Genomic DNA, 23,250 nt, shown 5'->3' with positions numbered 1-23,250 from the left:
GACAAAAACCCAAACTGACAGAGTGACAGGACCATGACATAGTGTTGGACAGGTGAGGAAGAGTAGTAGATGCAATGGGTCTCATGAGAGACATAAAATAAAATAAAAATACAGACATGGGAAAAGATAGTGAGAGAGAAAGAGGAAATTGGTGGATGTACGGGTCTTTAGTGGCGTTCTCCTCCACTTGCTGCTGTTGATGGTCCTGTCGTCCTGAAACTCTGAATGATTTATTAAATAACGGCTGAGAGAGAGGAAAGGAGGGTTGGAGAGGGCAGCAAATCGAGGCCTGATTTACCGGAGGAGGGAGAGAAAACAAGTATCCCTCTATTATTCATTACTCCAGGGGGAACAGAAAGAGGGACATGAGGGTATGAAGTGCAAGTCTGGAGAGATAAAGAGGAAGGAAAAAAAAAGGAGAGGAGAGGAGGAAGATATTTTTATTTAGCACTCAGAGTCTATATGCTGGCTTGCATGATGTGCATGTTTGTTGAGTGCAAACATGATTTGAAATGGTAGGGAGAAGGGTGCAAATTAACGGGAGATTTGGGGGATCTGATTTCTTTAAATAAAGCCTGAATAACATAGCAAACCACATATTAAGGATTGGGGGAACCAACCATTGATCGACACATTGGCCAACCACTAATCTGAATATCTGAGAGAAGTTGTTACAGTTATTGTAGTGATATGTCTACAGTGACATATTTACAGTTACTCACTGTAAAGGTATTCAATGGAAAGGAGGAGGAGAGAACCGGCTTTTCAATATAAATAATATTTTAATGAGAAACTTAAAAGACAACATAAACACACACATGACGGACATGTCCGCTAACAATCTCTCTCTCCCGCACAATACTCTGCAGTCGACCTTTAAACCTCAGAGGCTTGATTAGCCTAATACGGGACCGGGTGTGTATGATCACGACCCGGCCCCGCCCTCCGCCCTGCCACACTCACAGTAGTAGACATTTTCCCTAAAGTGACTTACAAATGAGGGATGATTTAGAACACATGGAATTGTATGGAAAACTAACTAACTCTAGAGAAAGTTTTTCTTGAAGTTTTAGGGCTCTATTTTTACAGCACTACACAGCACAACTTTTAAGTGTTAATTTTAAATGAGAAATAGGTAATATATATATATATATATATATATATATATATATATATATATATATTATACACCTTGCATCAAATAAAACACTTGCGAGTCGTGAAAAGGAGGAGGTAACCATAGCAACAGTTAGCAGCTAAACACAGCTTACTGGATGGAATATTGACAAAACATAATTATTGTAATGGTTTATTACATTATTATAGATTTACATATCACATGTAGACTACTGTGCAAAAGTCTTAGGCACATACGATATTTCAAAAAACATATCTCTTAAGATGGTTATTTATATCTTCAACTTTAGTGTGTCAATAGGAAATAGGAACGTCTGGGAGTACATGAAGAGACCGAAGCATTTGAGACAGCCTAAATAGATAGAAGAACTGTGACAAATTCTCCAAGTAGCTTGGAACATCCTATCTGCCAACAACCAAGAAAAACAGGTGTACCAAGGAGAATTGGGACTGTTTTAAAGGCAAATGTGGTTACACCAAATATTGATTTAGTTTTTTTATGTTTACTGGACTTTGTATAACATGAATTGATAAATACAAATCTTAACGTCATTATTTTTGAAGACATCCTCACTATGCAACATTTTTCACTAGTGCCTAAAACTTTTGCACAGAACTATATGACACTAAATGTAAGGGATTTGTTTAAAAAGATTGTAAGACATTTGCGCAAAACATGTGCACGAGACAAATCATAACAAATTGAGAGAAAATAAATTCCTTTTGATATTTGGCTATGCTATTTTTCTAAATGTCTTTTTTTTTATCATCTAATTTTCTCCCACATCTTATATGGATATAAACGAATGGAGGTAATGCATTGTACAGATATATATACATAGCACACACATGCAACAATGACATCTTTGCAGTCATTCTGGTTAGCAGATGTTACACTTACTCAGTGATGAGGCAAAACATCACACTGTCATATAATAAATGACTAAGTAAACGATTAAAGAGTCAATCAGATGTGTTTGTGTAAGTCTGTCTCGTACCAGGTGGAGCCCATCCATGCATATTTGTGTGACATTTGCTGCATTGTCTGTCTGTGCCTTAAGCGTTGAGTAATGTGATTGTTTACACAGAGATTTCCCAGGAGTTGATCTGATAATATCGTCTGCAGTAATTACTCAGCAAGCAACCTTTAATACTTTGAAAAAAGAAAGACTTTCAACATTTATGACCCCAGGGCTCAGTAACAGCTAGGGAACTTGTGAGAGCAAGGGCCGTCCACGTTGACTCAAGGAGTGTTATGTGTGAAAGCTTCTGTGAGGGCTTTATGTTTCACTTTGTACTTTGGCATGAGTGCTTTGTGTGACTGTAAGTGGGTGTTTAGGTACACGTTTCTACTGTGTGGTCCTTTTGGTGAATTCTCATGCCCTGCCAAATCAGACAGCACCTAGTCTATTGAGAGTCGTGTATGGGTTTAACATTGGCAGGCCTGAGTCAACTGGTGCCCTATAGGTAAAGAAACAACAACTTTGTAGCTATATATAATGTGTAAGTTGTCTTAGTCTAAAAGTACAGGGTGGCTACCTGTTTGTAACACCTTTGTTTTTTTTGTAACACATTTACTCAAGTTTCGAGCGGCATGTAAGCACATGATTTTGATTGGACTGACACAACCTTTACAGCTTTTAATTTCTACCATGCCATTTTTCCACTCGTTTTCCACAATTTTTCACCACAAGGAAGAAATATTGTAAAAGCCCATCTGTTGGAGGCTGATTACACATTAATTTGTTTTGGGGTGCATGTACGCTGTCCTGTCACATCAAGTGGGCCTGTCAGGAGCTTATGGGCCAAAATGCCATCTCGTATAATGGCCAACTCCTCTCTAGACTAACAGTATGGGTCTGAGAAAAGGGAGGAAGGTATGGGGAAAGAAATTCAGACAGAAAGAATAAGAAACAAAAGGAGCAAGTCAGCGTGCAAGAGAAAATCAAGAGGGAATGAAGCAGACAATGAATGGCATTGGAGTGGAACTCAAGGCAAAAAAACAAGGTATGGGAAATAAAGGGATGAGGTCAGGAAGGGGGGGAAGAGACCATAAAAAAAAGTTGAAAAGCATTCAGGTGTGGCTGTGAGGTTTGTTTCTGTGGGAGGTCATGCTTGCTTTGCTTGAGGCCTTAGAAATCCTGTATTCTCACTCTTCTACATCATAATGGTGTTCCAATGAGGCATCAAATGAGTTCTACCTTCACACAATCACTAGTGGTGACTGCTGCAAATAACAATCCTACATCAAACAGACCTCTGACAAGGAAGGATGAACATTCCTTTGGCATGTATGTGTATACCTATATATGAACAATAACACTATGTAATCTATATAATGGTTTTGTTAAAAATGTATAAACAACAACTGCTTTGTTACACTCTTTGCAAATTAACCAAAGAATATACCAAAGGCATACAGTATAAAGTGACCTGTATCTCTCTATGCAACATGCTCTGAGGACATCTGGCTTTGTTATACAAGTATGTATTTGCTCTCCACTCAATACACAAGTAACCAGCTGTGACCATAGTACACAGTGATGTTTATTTCTCTAAACATTATTAAAAAAACAGGCTTATGTAATTTTACCTCAAGCATAAGAAAATTGCAGATACAAAATGAAAATGTTTATAGTTTAATCCCCAGTGCCTTCTCGTCTGCATCGTTTGTTTTAAGGTTATGCCCAGAATTATATTTGCATGAGTGTATGTAATAATTCCTTTACACACATAACGCTGGCATAAATCTTTTGCCAGTTTGTTGTGGGATGAACAAGCTTGTCTTTTCTTTCATAGGAGGCAGATCAAAATAATCCTCTGGAATTTAATTTAAAAGATTAATTACTAGCCTGCTTTTTCCTTAATTAGACCCAAGTAAACATTTGTGCTAGATAATTGATTAATCAAATATGCTTCAAATTGCACCTTGCCCAACTCTATAGATGGCAGTTTAAAACTATCATTAATCAAAATACAGAAAACATAATATTGGATTTATACCGGATCAAGACGGTCAAGAATATTATGCTCATATTTCATATGCAGTCCCCTCTCCAAAAAATACAAAACTGGTTAAGTTACCACTAGGTGGTCATGTGTTCAAATGTGTTCGGTGGTCTGATATTTAGACTGAATCAGCTTTGCCCTCTGCTGGTGGCATTCATTGCACACTCACGTTCAGTATGTAATCCTGAGTGCAAAGTGTTTTATCAGGAATTATAATGTTGTCTTTCATTTAACTTAATCCCCATTCATTCTGTCATGCTGTAAAGTATCAAACACAACACATATGAGCAATTCATATTTATTTAAGTTCTTTTTGTACTTGATTACAGAGAATAATATTTGTCATTGTAAATCACAGTCAATTGATTCAATGAGGCACACAAAACACACACGCACGCACTCACACACACACACACACCTCTAAAACAAATTCGCCTTATAAATCTTCCCTCATCAAAGCATCAAATGCATAATACACAACACACATGGAGAGTACAGTATGTATTATTCTGAGGAGAAAACTTATATTACAACGTATAACACATATTTTATTTCTAAAGATCACTGTGACAACAATGGAGAAATAGGTAGAAAAAAAACATGTTACGTAACGGTAAAAGGCTAGATGTACGGTGAAATTCTGTTATCAGAAGCAGAGTTAGGGCACCAATCATTCAAATTCATCTTTAACATTCTTTGTTCCTATGTCTCATTACTATTAACTGATAAACAACTCACACGCATGGACAAAAGCAATACTGACAGACTGATGAATTCTTTTCTTCCTTGCTCAATCCCACAGAACAAGACAGAAAATGTGTCTTTCCAAACAACAACAAAGAAATGAGACTGAACCAGACTAACTATAAATTCCTAAAAAAGTGCTCTTAACGCATGTTTGTACTTAGCTAGAAAGCGTGTTTAGGAATATATTCAGGACTGCCAGTGAAATGACTTCCGGTCACTGTGATTTATGATAGAAGTATTTATGGTAGCCTGGTATGGTTGAGAAATTGGAATTCATTCTGTGATTCAGAAATCTGGAATATATCAACGACACAAACTAAATTGCTACGGTGTAAAAGTTTAGAATCTCATCACAACGGTCTCAATATGCAGTTTAGTAAGAGAGAAAAACAACACTATTTTTTGAAAAAAAAAGTGTTATCTGAGATTTGCCAAGCATGCATCAGAGGCTGTTACTTAGTCCCCTTCTGTCTGCAGTCGGTGGATGGATTCTGCGTTTTAGCATAGTGACTTAGGCCGTACTTTTGGAAAAAGCTGCACAGTGGAGAAAGAGAGAGAGAGAGAGAAAAAAAACCCCCATGAGAACAAGGTTCCATGAAGTCCTGCCAAACCTCAGTGTCCACTGCATGGTTCTAAAAGTATGAATATTCAAGCAGACAAACAGTATATAATGTCAAGTTAAAATGAGTGTGTATATATGCAGATTTGAATTCACAAGCTCTCTTTTCGATTCCGATTTGATTCAATATTGATTCATTGGTATATTTTAGTTATAATGTTCCTTTTGCTTACATAATAAATGATCTCCCAGCTAATGTTGTTAATTATTAAGGGGACATTCTAACTAGGCATAATATGAAAATATAAATTTTACAAATTATATTTTAGTATTTTTTAAATCAATTTGGTCACATTTTTGCTTTTTAAAAATGAACAAATCAATGTATTTAATCAATAAATATGATATTATATTTCATATTATATTTGGTTACATATATATTGTTTAATTGCATCATTTGAACTACTTACAGATATTTACACTGATTTGTTGAACATGTGCAAAAAAAACAGTACTGTCTGGTTGGTTTCTCCGTTCTGTAAACAGTGTCTTTAAATTAGCGCAGGTTAATGAGAGAGACTCAAATGGCTTTATCTCATCTGTGCTATGCTTGATTACAATTAAATGATTATTTTTTGTAGTTTTTGATCAACAACTGTCTGTAAAGAGCAGAAAGGGTATTAAAAGAAACATTATTCAATGACAAATTGGTTGTGTGGATCTCGTCTTTGGATACACTTGGAACAACTTTTACTCTCAACATGCAGTGAAAGGATCTCACCGCTGAATACTCCACCACTATACTGCACAATTAATTCACTGTTAAGTGAAATCTAAACATTTACCTACCGGTTGCCAAATATATAAATTTGTTGCATAGCACAAAATTTAGTTGCAAATGCGAGTGATTTCCTCTCATTGTAAAAGAGGGTTGCAAATAAAAGATCAATCTTGCGATTTAAGAAAAGATATCAAGATCGTTCAAATGAAGATCGCGATGCATCTGGAAAAAATGTTTTTGGATGAATAAATGATGACAGAATTTTCTTTTACATGGAACTATACCTTTAAGGTGGTTAAGCTGGTTTGTTGCTAGTCCAAGGTGATCTTCCAGGTTGATCTGGACCCCACCACCCGGTGGCCAGAATTGTCAACCATCTAAACCAGCTTGGACCAGCTAATTACAATAAATGACCAGTTTGAACCAAATAGAAACAATCTACATCCAGCTATCATAAGAAGCCGTTTGAGCAAGTTTATTGCACTCATATACAAAATACTGTTAAAATTGAAAAACTAGGCTAACTAAACCATTAGCTGGATATTTGTTTATTTTTTTTGTAAACAGGCACCTCTTACCCCAAAGTAGTTGTTTGGTACGAAGCCCTCTCTGCCACACAGTGAAGCCCACCACCAGTCCACCCCCTCAGGCTTCTGCAGGATGGTGACCATGTCTCCTTCTCTGAAGCTCAGTTCATCTGGAGTCTGGGCAGGATATCCCCATAGAGCATACACCACCCCACTGTTCTCCACACCCATCACTTCCTCAACGCCTAAACAAAAATGAACTCCATGAAGTTGAAGAAATGTTGCCGGGTACTTTTAAGAAGTTGACATGTCTTACAGTGTGACATGCTATACTCTCATCTAATACTATTTTTTTTAATAATTATTTTTAATAATTATTTTCTGGATTTATTTTAATTTAATATTTTTGCAAATTATTTAAATTATGCATGCCATTTTTTAGGACCTCATTAATCGAGAAACTGCATGTAATATTAGTACTTTTTAAACGTGATTTGTCTCAGGACCATTTAAAATGAACTAACAAAGACAAAAGGGCAAATAATTATGGTTAAAACTGGTAACACTTTACAATAATTTCCATTTGTTAATGTTAGTGAACAATACTTTTACAAAGTTTACCAATCTTGGTTAATGTTAATTTTAACACAAAAGTTGTTTGTTAACATTAGTTAATGCACTATGATCTAACATGGACTAACAATGAACAATTGAATCTTTATTAGCTAACATTAACAAAGATTAATAAATGCCGTAAACAATGTAGATAATTGTTTCTTCATGATACCGAATGCATTAACTAATGTTAATGAATGGAACGTTATTGTAAAGTGTTAACTTAAAACTTACCATACAGTTATATTCATACTGTATAAAAAGGATAACCTAAAATCTTGATGATATTTATAAACATAGACATGTTATGCATCAACTACCTGGCACATAAAATCCACCACCTGGCTCAATTTCAAGCTCAACTTTTTACTGTTTGTGTTTTTATAAGGGTGTATTACATTTAACCTCCACCCTACAATTTATGAATTACTTCGCTATAACAGACATCCTTTCCAACTCATATGGATGCATGACAATATTAACTCTGGAATGTACAGCTTATTGTAACATTCTAAACATAACAATGGAAGTTAATACACATGTAGGCGTTATGGCTGATAAAACTTGTTAAATCACATGGTTTACCTCTTTTAACCTGTACACGAGTAACTTACACAAGTTTACTTGCATCATTTTCTCATGACATCATCCTCACCTCTCAAGAAGCGGTCACACTCATCAAAGCCCAGGGCGTATGGGTCACACTTCTGTGCTGCTGTGGCACCATCGCTGTCTGTTACTGCCATCACCGCTGCCCCGTTCCGCACCAAGAACTCGCATATTTTTCGGTCATTACAGGATGCAGCACAGTGCAGAGGTGTCCTGCCAATGAGACCAAAGTGAACATACTGTACACACAAATGCGAATACTCATCCACACACAGACTCTTGTTAAAATGATATGCTCACCAGCCGTGGCTGTCTGGAGCGCTAATGTTAGCACCTATCCGCACCAGGAACTCGACCACTGGGAAGTGTCCACCACAGATGGCATTGTGAAGGGCCGTGATGCCTTCATCATTAGCCTGGCTTGGGTCACTCATCTATAGGGGACACATAAGTCTACTCTTAACATGACGAACTGAGGAATTATGAAACAATTACACACTGCTTTCTCTGGTCAATCAGTATACTGCAAGTAGAGATGTACATTGATAAATTAATAAAGCACTTGGGGACTTGAGTTCTCTTTGTGCTATTTCTTTAATTATTGGTCTTTGTACACATTTGTAAGATGGACGTCTTCGGGGGTTGCTTTGCATCTCAGTGTTTTTCAGCATCTTGCGGCATGGGTTTTGCATTTTTAGATGTGTGTAAAAGTTACAATTAGTTAAACTTTTTAAACTGTGATAGGTCTCTCACTTACCTGCCAGAGTCAACCAGTGGGTGTGGCTGGAAGGCTCTTCAACTTGATATCTTGCACCTGTTTCAGCTCTATACTGGGCTTTGTTATGGAACTTTTCCACTGCACGTTACGGATCGGTTTGGTTCGACTCACTTTACTTTCTGAGCTTTCTTTTCCACTACTTTAGTGCCACCTTGACGTGGATGGGATTATAGGCTGATCATCATAGTTGCACTGCCTCTACTGCCGTGACATCATCTTAAGCACGACACAAAACAATAAACAATAACACGACCACTAGCTGTTAGCTACTAGCTCATTGTCCTGCATAACGCAATTGTTCCATGGTGATTTTACACAAGTGTAACCGTTAAATTGGCCTGGTTGTTTTAGAAGCAAGCTTTCCAGTAGCTGGTCAAATAAATAAAAAGATTTCAAGCAGAATATAGAGTTAACGTAACAAAATGTACCATCCTCCATTGTGGCGGAGTCCAAGGCTCTCTCCCTCCCATTGCTCACCGGTCTATTGCCATAGATAGCGTCCATTCGGTCGAACCACTTCCACTTCCTTCTGTTTGAACCACTCCAGCTGTTCTGTTCCCTGTTGGTAGGTCCGGTGGTAGCTGTGTACGGCCAACAGCCAAGACACTTCCTGAATTACTTTCTCATCATTTAGTTCATTGCTAACAAGAGGAACGTCTGCACCTCGTTTATTGACCACGGCTTGGTTTTGCACACAGCCATTTATTTTTACAATTCAAACGTCGCGGTGAACAAATGATACTGCTATAGTTGTAGCGAACTTTAAAAATAGCGCGTCCTGTGTCGCAAATCCAGTGACGCTGACTCGGCTCGCTTGGAAACTCGACCGAGGTGGTAGTAAAATAAGTACCAGGAACCGTCCACATTGGAAAACCCACAAAAAGCGAGCAGAGTCAAGTCGAGCTGTGCTGTGCAGTGGAAAAGCTCCTGTGGCATGTGCTTGTTTGCTGAGTTTGTGGTCATTTTCGTTTGACTATTCGTAAGACTATGATGCACCGTGTTTGTTTTAGGGCTTTTTATGAAGTAACGGAGTTAGTTAGATCAACTGAACATTCTCAAGTCTTTTGAAAAGATGGCTGGTATTGAGATCGCTTCTAAAGCTTCCCTGTTAAGCAGCTCTGACATGAGCAGCATGGTGGAAAGGTGTATGTGTGTAGCTGTAAACTAAATCTATTTTTAAAAATGGGATGAGTCGTTCAACATGTCCTGTCCCCACTTCTGCTTTAGTAGGGTATATCTTAACACAAAATCAAAATCACACTTGTCAAAGCACTTAATGGGGACTTTAAACATAAGCATTGACTTTACCTCTTGTGCAGCCCTCTGTACAGTTTCTAATTCTCCTACTAAAGCTCCATCCAACATCAGCACCAGTGGGCTCAGATGAGCTCTACGGCTGGAGGATTTGGCTTTACTGGACTTCCGCAAAATAGAGTGATAACCCTGATGGAGCACGTAAGAGAGAAAACCAGATTAAAATCAAATTTTTTTTAATAGTGACTATTTTCCACAGTTTCCTAATCTGTTTCCTCTTACCTTATTTTCAGATGAGATCTGGATCTCAGTGATTGGTAAGGGAGGTGCATTTGTATATTTGGGACTCTCTTCTCCTTCTGAAGAGCTGCCACTTTCGGCAACTAATTGTTCCTCCTTTATTCGGTTAGTTGTCCTGCGAAGCAGTTTATCCATCATCTGCTTGTAATAGTTGGGCTGGGGAATGGGCATTTCAACTGAGCCCCGTTTCTTCAGGGCCCTGGGGAACTCAGCCCGGATTTGCATCAGCTCCTCTAGGTCTCCGACTAATTCTGCCTGGGGGGCGATCACAGGCTGCAAGCGTGTGGGGCTGAGAGGGCGTGGGGGCATCTCTGGTTCATCTTTACCCTCTTCTTCTGTTTTTTTGCTTTGGTCAGTCAAGCACACAGGGCCTTCTACTGTAGTGCTATCATGTCTGTTCAACTCAGCTTCAACATCTCCAGGATGAAGAACTGCTTAGAAAATAAATGATTTGCATTTAAAACAAAGTAAAAGGGATAATTTACCCAATAACGGATTTATTAACGAAACACACAAGCGGTGATGTAAAACAGAATATTAGTCTCAGTCACCATTTACTTTCATTGTTTGGGGACCAAAACATGCAGCGAAAGTGCATGGTGACTGAGGCCTTTTGAATGGCATGCTTTGAATGCCATCATCTCCTTTTGTGTTCCACAGAAGAAAGAAAGTCTAGAACTATCCAGATAAATATACACAAACAAAAAAAATGGTTGAAGGGTACCTTCTCTGTAGTAGGCAGGCTGTCTTTGAGGTTGCTGAGGTTGAGGGATCTGACCTGGTTGCAAGTACTCTCGGGGCAGGGGAAGGGGACATTTGTGGTAAAATCTTTGCTGTGGGTCTTCCACTGGTCCAAGGGAGTATCTGGTGTCAGCCACAGCATAATGTGGGTTTTGTAGCCTCATAATGACGGACAGTGGGATTGGCCTATGCTGCTGGACTCTAGAGATTGCAGGTGGAATAGAGATACGGGAAATTATTGGCTGAGGACAATAAGGAGAGCCAGTGGTTGAGGCCTGATCAGGAGGCACTGAGATACGAGTGTTCCGCGGAAGTGAGCTGAAAGAGGATGAGAGCTGACGGTGACCAGAATCCTGATGAAAGAGAAAGAGGGAGCATTAGAGAATGAAGGTTTAGAGAGAGGGAGAGTGCAAGACAAATAAGAATGACATGTAAGAAGCTGTTGCCTATTTCATGGTTTCTCTGGAAGGTGTTTAAATATAATTATATATAAAAACAAGGTGGTTAACCAATTTGCAATAAACAACCAGAAAGAGACCAAAACAAAAGAGGCATTCAAGAGACCTCAAAATGTTCCTCAAAGGTTGGTCCCACCAAAATGAGTTTATTATGTGGAAGAGAAAGAGAATAGAAGTTACAGAGAACTCAATGGTTTTGTTATAGAAAATACTCGGCCCAGATCTGTTTTTCAATTGCTCAAGGTACTTCAACAAGAAAATACAGGTGTAATTGTGCCTTGGAAAATATTAAACAGGCAGATGTACCAAACAAATCTCACACAAACCCCACACAAATTTGCAAACCTTTTTAGAGGAAGGAGGTGCATCCAGGTTAGATTCTTTCCAGTTACTGTTGCTTACAGATGGTCTTATCCATTCATTCTCTAGAAAAAGAAGAAGGCACTGACACTGAGAAAGGACTGGGCTACTCTTAATTCATATATTCTTATAGTTATGGACTTACTGTCATAAGTGTGGTGAGACTTTCTATCGTATTTCACATCCAGGTCTGTCTCATTCCACTTAGAGGGGCTCTTCTGCCTCTGCATTCCCTCTTCTTAAAGAAGAAAGCAGACAGAACCGATGAGGAAACCAGCAAAGGACAAAACAGAGAGGCACTACATTTGAATAAAGAAACCATTTTTTAAATGTTCTTTCTATCATTTGATCATTATTTGATGAATGCTGCCATGATTTATACAAAATGTACACAAACATCTCTTTTTAATAAAAATAATTTTACCGTCTGTGCTCCTTGGGCAGTAACAGCACAATGTATATCAAGCCAGGAAAACAATACATAGTTTTGTAAACGAAGCACAATCTATAATAAGACTAATTTACATAGAAAGGAGGTGTGTGTGCGCATAAAGGAATGACAATTAATTAATTTAAATACTCAAGACACAGCGCTATTTCAGCACATATTTTGCTTGCTTAAACTAGATTGCGATAGGATAGGGGACAAGATGACGTTTTTGCACTGAAATACCATGTGCAAAAGTGGCATAACTGTTTAATTTATATCACCCCATTATTTTTTGTATCCAACGGTGTTGACCCACACCCAGTACATTTGCATGCACTTTACAAGTTCAATTTCAGTCGGATTAAAACAATAATTCGTCTTTTTAAAATGTCATGTCTCATGTACTCATTTTAGACAGACTGAAATCATACAACAGAACGATTTTGCGAAGTCAGACTGACATAACAAGATAATGCAATATCATGTATAGACAAATACATTTTAGGTTCAAGGTGAACTTGTTTAAGTAGTATACACATGTATAGGCTATAAAGTGAACCTGTAATGATTAATTACCCAAGGGTCTAAATGGCTGGAAATTGCGTGGTAGTGTACTGGCTGCTGGTTGACTGAAAGGTTGAGGAGAAGGAGTTCTGTCCAACCTTGGAGACCTGAGGCTTGAAGAGACAGACTTAGCAAAGGGACTAGCTGAGGGCTGCAGCAAGCTGCGAGATGTTTTGTTTTCATAGGAGGGGCTGAAAATGGGGGGCTGCTCCCTAAAGCCCAGTGATCCTCTTGAATCTTGAGGCCTCAGGGACATTGGCGATGCTCGTCTTGTAGTACCCGGAGATGATAATGGGGAGTGCTGCTGGGTTAAAGGGCTGGGAGACGAAGGCATAAAATTCTTGCCAGGAGTTGTGTCCATTTTAGTAGTAGGAGATGACGGCCTAAACACACTGGTAGAAGATAAGTCCAGACTAGAGTCTTTCCTGCTGAAGGTGGAGTCCAGGGATTGTTGGCTGGGAACTGTGGTCAGGCTGCTAATGGAGCTCCCCTGAATGCTATCACTGCCATTTTTGTTTGCGCTGTACAAACTGCTGCTGCCACTGCTGCCATTCTGGGGTTTGGGGCCAGAACTCTACAATACAAAGGCCATGATGTAGGTGTCAAAATACAGTAGAACAGGAATGTGTAGCTACATCTTCACCATCTAAAACTTACACTGGATGCAACTTAAAAATGTATTGAACATTTTTGAGATAAAGAGGTTTATTTATTTATTTGCTAAGAATTGTTTACAAGTGTTTTTACTTGTACTTGGAGAAAAGATTCTCACACAATATTCACCAGATTCACAACAGGTGTAGAACATAAATTTGTTCTAAGTTAATTAGCATAATGCATCTCCAAACCATCTCCATATAAAGGCTTTCCACACTAAGGGCTTTATTAATGAATCATGTTTTCTTTGTGAAAACATTCACACATGGGTTTTACGCACAAATCCGTGCCTAAGCACGGTTAGAGAATGAGACCCAGTGTTCCTCAATCTGGCACACCAAAACAGCCTGGAATTTCTGTTTTTTGTTCTTATAAGATGGCATTTTAGAGTTGTAATTAAGGTACAACAATGGCTTGACTGAACTAAGAAAGGCTCGGTTTTGTGTTCTGTACCTGTATAGTGGTGGTTTGCACAACAGGAGTGGCTTCCTGCAGGAGAGAGCTGAACTCCCGTGAGAGCTCGTCTGCTGTGGCCAAAGAAGCACTTAGTTCATCATTGATGGATTGAACTACAACACACAACAAACACAAACCTTGAGTAAAGACACAACAAAACACTGAGAAGATAGCAAGTGTGAACATGTAAGATATATACATAGGAGATAAATAGGAACTAAACAGTATTATTGTTTAAATTATTATATTACAATACTCACACATAAAGTTGCTCCCAAAGCTGCTCTGGGAGTTCATGATGTCTCTTTACTGTGGGTGTGACCTCCAATTCATTCAATGCACTACCTGAGTGAAAAGAGAAGAGCAGATCAGTCACACTTTAATGTCCAGTCTTGTCATTGTTTGGAAGCCCATGTGGTTTCGGTCTCAATGAAATTTCCAACAAATAATTGTACATTCTATTGTTTTAGGTTACTAACTTTTCTATGTTTATTTGCTGCAGATGCACTTTTTTTTGTGCTGAATAAGGCAAGTGCTTCTTTACTCAAAGCAAATCTAACAGTGTTGCACCAGTGTTTATTCTATAAATAATACAGTTACACAAGTCATTTATGTTTACACAGACTTAATATAAAAGTAAATATATAAGTATGGTCAGGCATATATCTACATTCATCAGAATATTACATGCATAATGTCTAGACTCCTATTCTAAGTGCTTAATCCCATTCTGTATACACAGAAATTGGTTATTTATGGGAGAGACAAGGGCATTCTGCAACCAAATTGTCTCACAATTTACAGTGTAGTGTGTATAGAATAGAACTCAAAAACTAGTTGTTAACATAGTGTTGGCACTCTATTTTGAGAGATCCTGTCTGATGTGCCATGCTTGAAAATCAAAAGTAAAGTGGCTTGAATTATTTGCTAATTTTTGCAAGTTCCTCCCACCAGCCCTGCTAGAGAGAGCAACGTCTAATATTAATTTATTTATTTTTTAAATGTGACATACAGTAATAGATCTCTGGTCACTAATATTACTCCAGGAAACAACAGCCCAACAGGTTAAAATTTTGGCATCCGGGTTTCTTTTTACAGCCTCCAGAAGCCACAATGTTCAGATGATTATCACTATTTCAACTGACCATTCAATTTTGGTAGTGACTCCTGTATTCTTAAAACAACCGAAATGATTATTTAGGGGATTCACTCAAGTAGGAATAGCTGCAGGCAGAGATCTCCAAATGGGGGCAGGGTTACTCCAAAAGGGGGTTGCGCCAACTCCAAAATGGGTTGTCACTTCCACTTGTGGTTTAAGGTTACAGGCTCCCTATATCTTTGCTGGCAGTTTGCAGCTCCCACCCCTTTTTGGAGCAATGCTAGCATTTATTTATTTCTCGATTCATTCACGCATTTAAATGTGGTTGTCATTCCCATAAATTTGTAGTGTCTACATGCCCCAAGATAATATTTGGCAACAGTGCATGGACAAATCATGCGTTGCCTACTGAAATTTCAGCTCAAATAGGAATACAGAGGCAAGCAAGTCTTCCTTATGCATTCCAATGCTTGATTGCCTTGAGTTCAAATACTGCCTATAATATTTCAAAAGCAGGGACACTCCCTCTTTGTGATCAATAAAGTGATCTGCTATCCACATACATCGGTTTCTACAAATCCTGCTTATAATTATGGCGTACTGAAGGCAGCTGAATGGAAAGCCAAGACCCTCAGGCGAGTGACACTAGGAACTTTATCATTTGTGAGCTGATTAGGCCCATGTGTCTTACACAACATGTCTGTGAGAGTATGGGCTATGTATATAGACACATGATACATGAGTTATGTATGACGCAAGACACTTCCTGTTAGACTTTTACTTGCTGTTATAAGAATTCAATTCAGTAGAAACAATGTTTTTTGATAACTCTGTTCTTTGATATGGTACTTGATGTCCTTCATGGTAGAATATTACAGAGAGAACAGGCATAATTTATAAACTGTGGTCTGTCAGTTTCAATAAGCCAGTCAGTTCTTCTGGCTTATTCAATGCAGTCATCAAACTGACAGAATACTTTCTCCCACACACAAGGTCATATAGGCTGGGTTTGATACAAGATTTACAGATGTAGAAAAACATTACTCATGTTACAAATATGAAACATGTGACATGTCAGTGGAGGCCTTTAAACAATGTAATGATTTATCCATTAAGAAGCCACTTGATGCATACACTGATAAAAATGTTAACCTAAAAATGTGGTTCAAGTGGCAACATCTAAATTAACAGGGTTGATTTAACGTCACCGAATTAACCTGAATACATTAGGTTACACAGCTAGAAAAAGCTTCTTAAAGGATTAGTTCAACAAAAAATTTAAATTCTCTCATCATTTAAATCACCCTCATGCCATTTAAGAGGTGTATGACTTTCTTCTGAGAACACAAACCGAGATTTTTAGAAGAAGCTCTCAGCTCTGTAGGTCTATACAATGCAAGTGAATGGTGACCAGGCCTTTGAAGCTCCAAACATAAAGATAAAGTCAGCATCAACAAAATCCATCAGAATCCATCATACTCCAGTTTTTTTTTAATTAATGTCTTGTGATCCAGTTAGTTCTTAATTAATGTCTTGTGATCCAGTTGGTTTTGGTTGAGACCGTGAACAGTGAAGAAATTTGTAAAAAAATAAATAAAAATAAAGTGGTATATTTTGGTCTGTTCTCAAACAAAACCATCTGGATCACTTCAGAAAACATTGATTAAACCACTGGAGTCCTATGGATTACTTTAATGCTAACTTTATTTCCTTTTTGGAGCTTCAAAAGGCCTGATCACCATTGACCTGCATTGTATGTACCTACAGTGCTGAACTATTCTTCTAAAAATCTTAAATTGTGTTTAGCAGAAGAAAGTAAGTCATACACATCTGGGATGGCATGAGGGTGAGTAAATGGACTAACCTTTTATGGTAACAACTTCAGGCTACTGCTTGTAGTGTAGTTTTGGCAAATGTATGTCAAACATTCATTAATGGCTTTATATTAGTTACCATTGCTTAAATTGGTTACTAGGCACTCGTTCACTCCCAGAAGACTCTTTGTTCTGTCACTTTCACAATTCCACAGTGTGATAAACTACTTATGTACAGTAGGGTTCCACATTGGAAATCTAGGATCTTATTTAAACCTGGAAATAAATAGAAAGTTTAGGACTTTGAAAAATTTAAAACCAAGAAATGTTATGATTTAGAAGGAATAAGAGCCATTTAAGTATTTAATATCCTCCGCTTCAAGGCGGCCGGGCTCCTCGTCCCCCGGAAGATGGCCGCGGCGGCTGCTCCGTTGGGGTGGACGGTAGTGGCGAGAACTCTATTACGGTGTATCCCTCCTCCTTCCCGGGTTTCGGCACCAGTGTAATCAGTTCGATGGAAAGGAGGAGGTGAGAACAGGCTTGGCAATATAAATAATAGTTTTAATGATAAACTTAGACACAAACTCACACGACGGACATGTCCGTAAACGATCTCTCTCTCCCGCACAATCCTCCGCAGCCGGCCTTTATCCCTCTCAGAGGCTTGATTAGCCTGATAAGGGACCGGGTGTGTGGAATCACGACCCGGTCCTACCCCCTGCCCTGCCTCATCTGATAATATAATTTGAAATGAAAAAACTGTATTAAATGAGACTTGTGCTGTATGAATAAAAATGTATGTACTGTATAGTATAAATGGGCACTGCCTCATGCCCCTCCATTTTGCACTAACTTACTGATTCAGGCAAAGACGTTAATGGTATCATCTAATCACCTTGTCAAACTATTTTTGGTGAGTCACAACTCACTTAACAGACCCCTCTCTTCCTAAAGGAGCACTGCTGAAGTTGTCACCCCCTGGTGTGTCCTGATATTCCGCTCACATACTCCCTTTATGAATCTGACCTTAATCCCAAATCTCCACCCCTCATTCACAGCTCAACAGTCACTATCTGATTGAGAGGTTTAGCCATAGAGTGACTGCTTATTTAGCACCTTTGCTGCAGTGCAGTTGCATTTGGGCCTGGTATAGAGAGCCTGGAATGCAGTGGGGTAGAGTGAGGCTAGTTAATAATAACGATCAGGCATGGTGATAAGAAGTGAAGCAGAAACAGAATGATTACAGGATTAACACAACAATTCTGTTTACTAACAGACTGAGGTGTGGTGACAGAAACCATTTGTTCACAATTACACTCAACTCAATTTCTCAACAAGTTGCTATGCCTGTCCACAGCCCTGGTTTCATAATTTGCCATTCTGAGAAATCTGTCATTTCTTTACATCTTTCAAATTCCTAAATCCTTGTTCATATATAGTATTCCAAATTACTTAATCTTAGTAGTTTATTATCAAAATCAGCTGGATCTCATGAAAATTATGTAGCAACATTTTTGCAAAACTATGATCTGCTTCACTGCACATTTTGCTGCGGTTTCCCAGTTAAATGTTCTGCGAGGGGCGCCAAAGCGAGTGAAATGGTGTCGTAATCAGATGAGGTTTTTACGGTATATGTTAGATGGAGGTATGAGTAAAAAGTACCTCTCTAACCTAAATATTTAACCAAAACCTACCCAATAGAGTCCTATAAGATAAATGAGAGATAACAAGACATCCTTACCCTAAACCAATACCTATACCGAAGCAATTATGTCCTAAAAGCAATGGTACATTAAAAGCATGTTTTCTGAAGCAACCACATAATTTCAAGTCCCTCTTCTGACACTTTTGGTTCGCATGTCAGTTTATGTGCTTGGCTGGTCTCCAGCCTTGGTCCTCAAAGTCCAACACTCTATCAGGCGAGATACCGTGCATGCCAATTATGTTGGAATAAGTGTCATAATGTAGGGGAGTCTATAATACAAGCGCTAAAATGTATCACTTTTCAAAATATGCGTTAAAGTGATCTGATATCATAACATAGCGTGTGAGAAATAGAGTGACAAATACGTGTTTATGAAGTCATAATCAGACATTGTAATTGTGCGTTTTATACAATTTCACACAAATCACTGAGTCTCTAGTGTTAATTTCACCAGGAAACTGCAACTAAACATAGAATGTTGCACATAAAAATCAGGTTGCAAAAATGTAGTTATATTAATGTTCATTCTATGATACTATTGATAAAAATACAATTTAAAATATTGTTGGCGAGTTAATATGTAGGCAGGCTTCATCTCATAACGGGTTTATATGTAGACAAACATCTTGTGATAGCAACAAAAACCTTGGTTTTGTAACCATATATTACTGCAGTATATATTTGGGCAGTGAATCAATTAAAACATTTTTACTAATTAATCACGCATTTATCACAGATTAATTGCTTTCAATCATGGAACATGGTACATTAAAACAAAGATTAAAATATAATCATAAATATATTTACTTTATACAGTACATTGTCTCAAAGAACTGGCAAGTAATTGGTTAGACAATGTTTATTTAACTTTTTATATATGCACATTGTTTAAATTCTTTTTTTGCACAGAGTTGATTAGACACATTTTACAGGTATAAATCTTTGATTCAAGTATATGTATGCATGCCATAACATCAGTGGACATGCTGTTATTAAAAGTTGGGCAAATTCTTTTGCCATTTTCCATGGCATGAGTTTTTTTTAATATAGTATCAAATTGACAGATTTAATTCATATTAAACTTTATTGGCAAGATAAACTTAACGCGCATTGCCAATTCATTATTAGACCCTATAAATACAGATTCAAATCAAATTGAATGAAGAAGTTTAATTTGCTGAAGATTAAAATCTCCAAAATATAATTTTTTCTGGCTGCCGTTCAGTCTCTATCGCTCAAACACTTGGTCTCTCTCGTACGCTTTTGAAAAGTGACTGTTTTCGGACAATGCAAAGAGATACGGCAGCTTGCCCGTATCTCTCCTATACCTGGCTCACCACTTCTGGATGAAGCCTCCGTACAGAAAATCTGCTCCCATGTTTATAATTTGTCATACATAATGAATAAGCATGCACTGCTCCACTCAATCAGTTTCTGTACTAAGATGTGCAGTCGAGTCGAGCGTACCTCCTGAAAATTTAGATATGACCATTTTAAAGATTTAAACAGTTAACTATTAAATTGCAGAAATGAACAACTTAAATGTCCCAGCCCTGCTATATAAACGATATATTCAATGACAACTATATAATATATAACTATAAATACTGTATCTGCAGAAGTCACAAGAAACATGAAACAACAAGTTAGGTTTGACTGCTTCATTTAGATAAGTTGGCTTAATCTCCTCCAGAATTCTGTTCTACAGATGTCCAATTATGTCACAGTAGTAACAGACTAACCTTGTATCAAGTCATAATAGTATGAGATAGTGTAGTCTTGTGCAAAAAAACTCCCATAAAGAAAAGTAATCAAACCATCAGACAATGTTATGATTTTTTTTCACTAAATTTTACCCCTAAACCTAACCTTACCGTGAAGTCTAACCCCTTACCAAATCCCTAAATCTAACCATTATGTAAATAGAAAAATACGTTTTGTGTACCACTGAAGAAATTGAGGTTTGGAACGAGACAAGGGAAGCGTATTACTGTACGTTACTGACATAGGCTACATCAGTAACCAATTTTGTTCAACTGACATTTCCTTTCTTAAAATAAAGTGTTGAATAAGACGCTACCTAAAATGGAATGCCTGTATTCTACATCTAAGACATAACACTACCTCATTTCATTGAGACTAGTATTTTAGAAGGTGTAAGGCTGTGTTAGTCTAGCTGATAAGAACAAACGATCGAGTGCATTAATCAAGATGGCGAGTAAACGGTTTGGAATTCATGCAGGACCTTGCTAAGGCAGTAAAATTACTGTTATTATCAGGTAGGGTGAAGCAGGATGCAGGTTCTCAAGAAAAACATAAAAATCAATTACACAAGTATGCAAAGTTTGAACACTAGCCAAAAGAAAAAAGTTAAACTAACATAAGTGTACACTAAACTATTTGTGCTATTTATAGTACTGCTAATATTAATTGCAAACATCTTTATATTACAAAGCCTATGAAAAATAAAACTAATGGGTTTTGACATTTTCTGCATAGGTGGAATAAATGGAACATTATTTGTGAAACACTGAAAAGCTACTATTTGAGGGGGAGTGAAAACTCATCCATCTATCATGACATGGACCAATGACTGAATACAAAACGTTTGGATCTTATGAGCCTCACCTCATTGTCACACTGATTCACTTCTAAAACAGTGGGTGAAAAATTCCTGTGGCCACGCATGCTTAAACTCCTATGACTGAAGAATGACCAAAACATCCTGCTCCAAAAACACAAAGATCAACACGTTGCAAGCCTGCTGTATCTTTCACCATTGTACCATGTAGCAATATAAAATCAACTCAAAAATCAAAACATTTGAACAGATTTGGGTTGATACACAAGATTCCAGCAACAGGGCGTGTCAGGTTAAGTATAAGACAACGATGGCCTCACCAGCACACACTGACTATACTTTGTTAGTCATCCAGATACTAAGGGTGGGTTTTCACTGGGTGTAAAACTCACAGATCCTTCTGACCCAATACCAGCTAGTGCTGTTTTTCAAGGGAATGTTTTTTTTTTGTGTACAGCTCTACCCTAAGAGCACGCTGAAGAGTCCACGCAGATTTGCCTTGAATAACAGTTGCATCAGGAATCTCTCAAGTCTTCAAAAGCTTAACATTCCCTAGGCATCACACAAGATATCCAACATCTACCCATGACTAATTCCAATAAAACATACACCACAGTCCAGACATGGGCAGGTTATTATGTGATTCAACTATCATGCAATTCGGAGTGTGATTATAGAGTGCAAAATGGATCATAGAGCAAGAAAAGCTTAGAGCGTGTTGTGGCAGGACATGAATCAGACAGAGTTATGCAGTTCAGCTGGTTCCGACAGCATTTAGTCACATGCATCTTAGGTCAAGCTTGCATGCTGGAATTGGGCCCAGACCTATCTGCATAAAAATGACACTAATTACTAAATTGCTTTAGAAAATAGTATAAAGAACCACATTGTTGACCCAAAGATATTTGGTGTATGTGTAAAAGGTCAATACTTTTATGGTTTCAGCCTCATAAATTTAAACAAGAATCTAAATAATAAGTAACAGGGTGATCTATAATCAGACTATTCTCACAAAACAAACATCTCTATCTAAAAATAATTGTCTTTCATGTTGACAGGGCTTTATTTAATTTTATGTAGCTATCCAGCTATCCACATTCTGAACAACACCACGCATCACAAAAGTACATTATTACTAAATATAAGAGCACAAATAGCCTTTTCATTTATTCAAAGACTTGAATCAGGTTGAATTATGAAGTGCATGTTGTTCAACAGACAGTTAAATGACTTCAAAAAACTTTCAGCTCTGCTCTGCGTGCGCTTTGAAAGCATATGATTTCAATTAACACTCCAGAAGTGCCTTTTCGTAACACAAAGGCTCCTTAACTCCCTATCGAAATACACAGAACACGTTTTTACAAGCTAACAAGGCTTGACGATTCGCATAGAAATAGTCAGACAGAATGGAAATGGACACGACGGAGTCCATTGTGCAGTCGAACATCGCCCCCTCAAAGCCAAGGAAAACTGTAAGCTTAACTATTAAGCACAAGAAGATAAAAACCTTACTGTACTCTTAAACTGTTGTGATAGTATTGAAGTATTTCTTACCGTAAACCGCTAGAACTTAGTTCCACTCAGCACGGATGTTGCATGACTTCTTGGAAAACGTTTAAACGGCGTTTAACTCTTGCCTGTGATGTTTTAATATATCATTCACAGTCCAGCCCACAGCTACTGAAACCCGACCCAGGTGTTTCAATCGCACAGCTGGCGCAGGTAAACAATTCGCTAAAATTCCAACCAGAAACATTTGTTTCATTTGTCACTTATTTTTATTATGGTTATATTATACGTATCATATCATAAGCTATTTAGAATGACTTTTGTTGAAAATGTATCCACGTTGTACATCAACAACAACAAAAGTAGAGTGGAGTAGAGTAATAGTAAAGTAAAAGCTTTGAAAAAAAAAACGTTAGAACGACCAAAATACGTTTTTTTTTTTACTAAAAATGTCAAAGTTTTTGTGTATTTTGGAGGATGTGTCTTCTCGTGAATATTAATGTAGCGTCATTAATATTAAATATATGCGTCATGACGACGTTCTTTTCCTCATCCCGCCT

General features: G+C 37.8%; 1 protein-coding gene across 2 annotated transcripts; it reads right to left on the bottom strand.

Annotated features, from left to right (window-relative positions):
* Positions 1-4,416: 4,416 nt before the first annotated feature.
* LOC127661913 (relA-associated inhibitor-like) lies at positions 4,417-22,854 on the bottom strand. Of its 2 annotated transcripts, none has more exons than XM_052152870.1 (13): positions 22,736-22,854; positions 14,243-14,327; positions 13,980-14,095; positions 12,882-13,443; positions 12,021-12,113; positions 11,861-11,940; positions 11,041-11,410; positions 10,299-10,750; positions 10,071-10,205; positions 8,285-8,418; positions 8,031-8,197; positions 6,812-7,005; positions 4,417-5,427 (listed from the first exon to the last, which is right to left on the bottom strand). In XM_052152870.1, exons 2-13 carry the CDS (start codon positions 14,277-14,279, stop codon positions 5,392-5,394), a joined length of 2,376 nt encoding a protein of 791 aa, XP_052008830.1. In that variant the 5' UTR covers positions 14,280-14,327; positions 22,736-22,854; the 3' UTR covers positions 4,417-5,391. The 2 variants fall into 2 exon arrangements, with proteins under 2 accessions (XP_052008830.1, XP_052008831.1); XM_052152871.1 differs by having other exon boundaries at positions 10,299-10,747.
* Between the last annotated feature and the right edge of the window lie 396 nt (positions 22,855-23,250).

This window comes from Xyrauchen texanus, chromosome 21 (genome assembly GCF_025860055.1).
Source record: "Xyrauchen texanus isolate HMW12.3.18 chromosome 21, RBS_HiC_50CHRs, whole genome shotgun sequence".
NCBI classification, from domain to species: Eukaryota; Metazoa; Chordata; class Actinopteri; order Cypriniformes; family Catostomidae; genus Xyrauchen; species Xyrauchen texanus.
The sequence above is the reverse complement of the archived record's forward strand: the minus strand, read 5'-3'. Positions and strand labels throughout refer to the sequence as shown.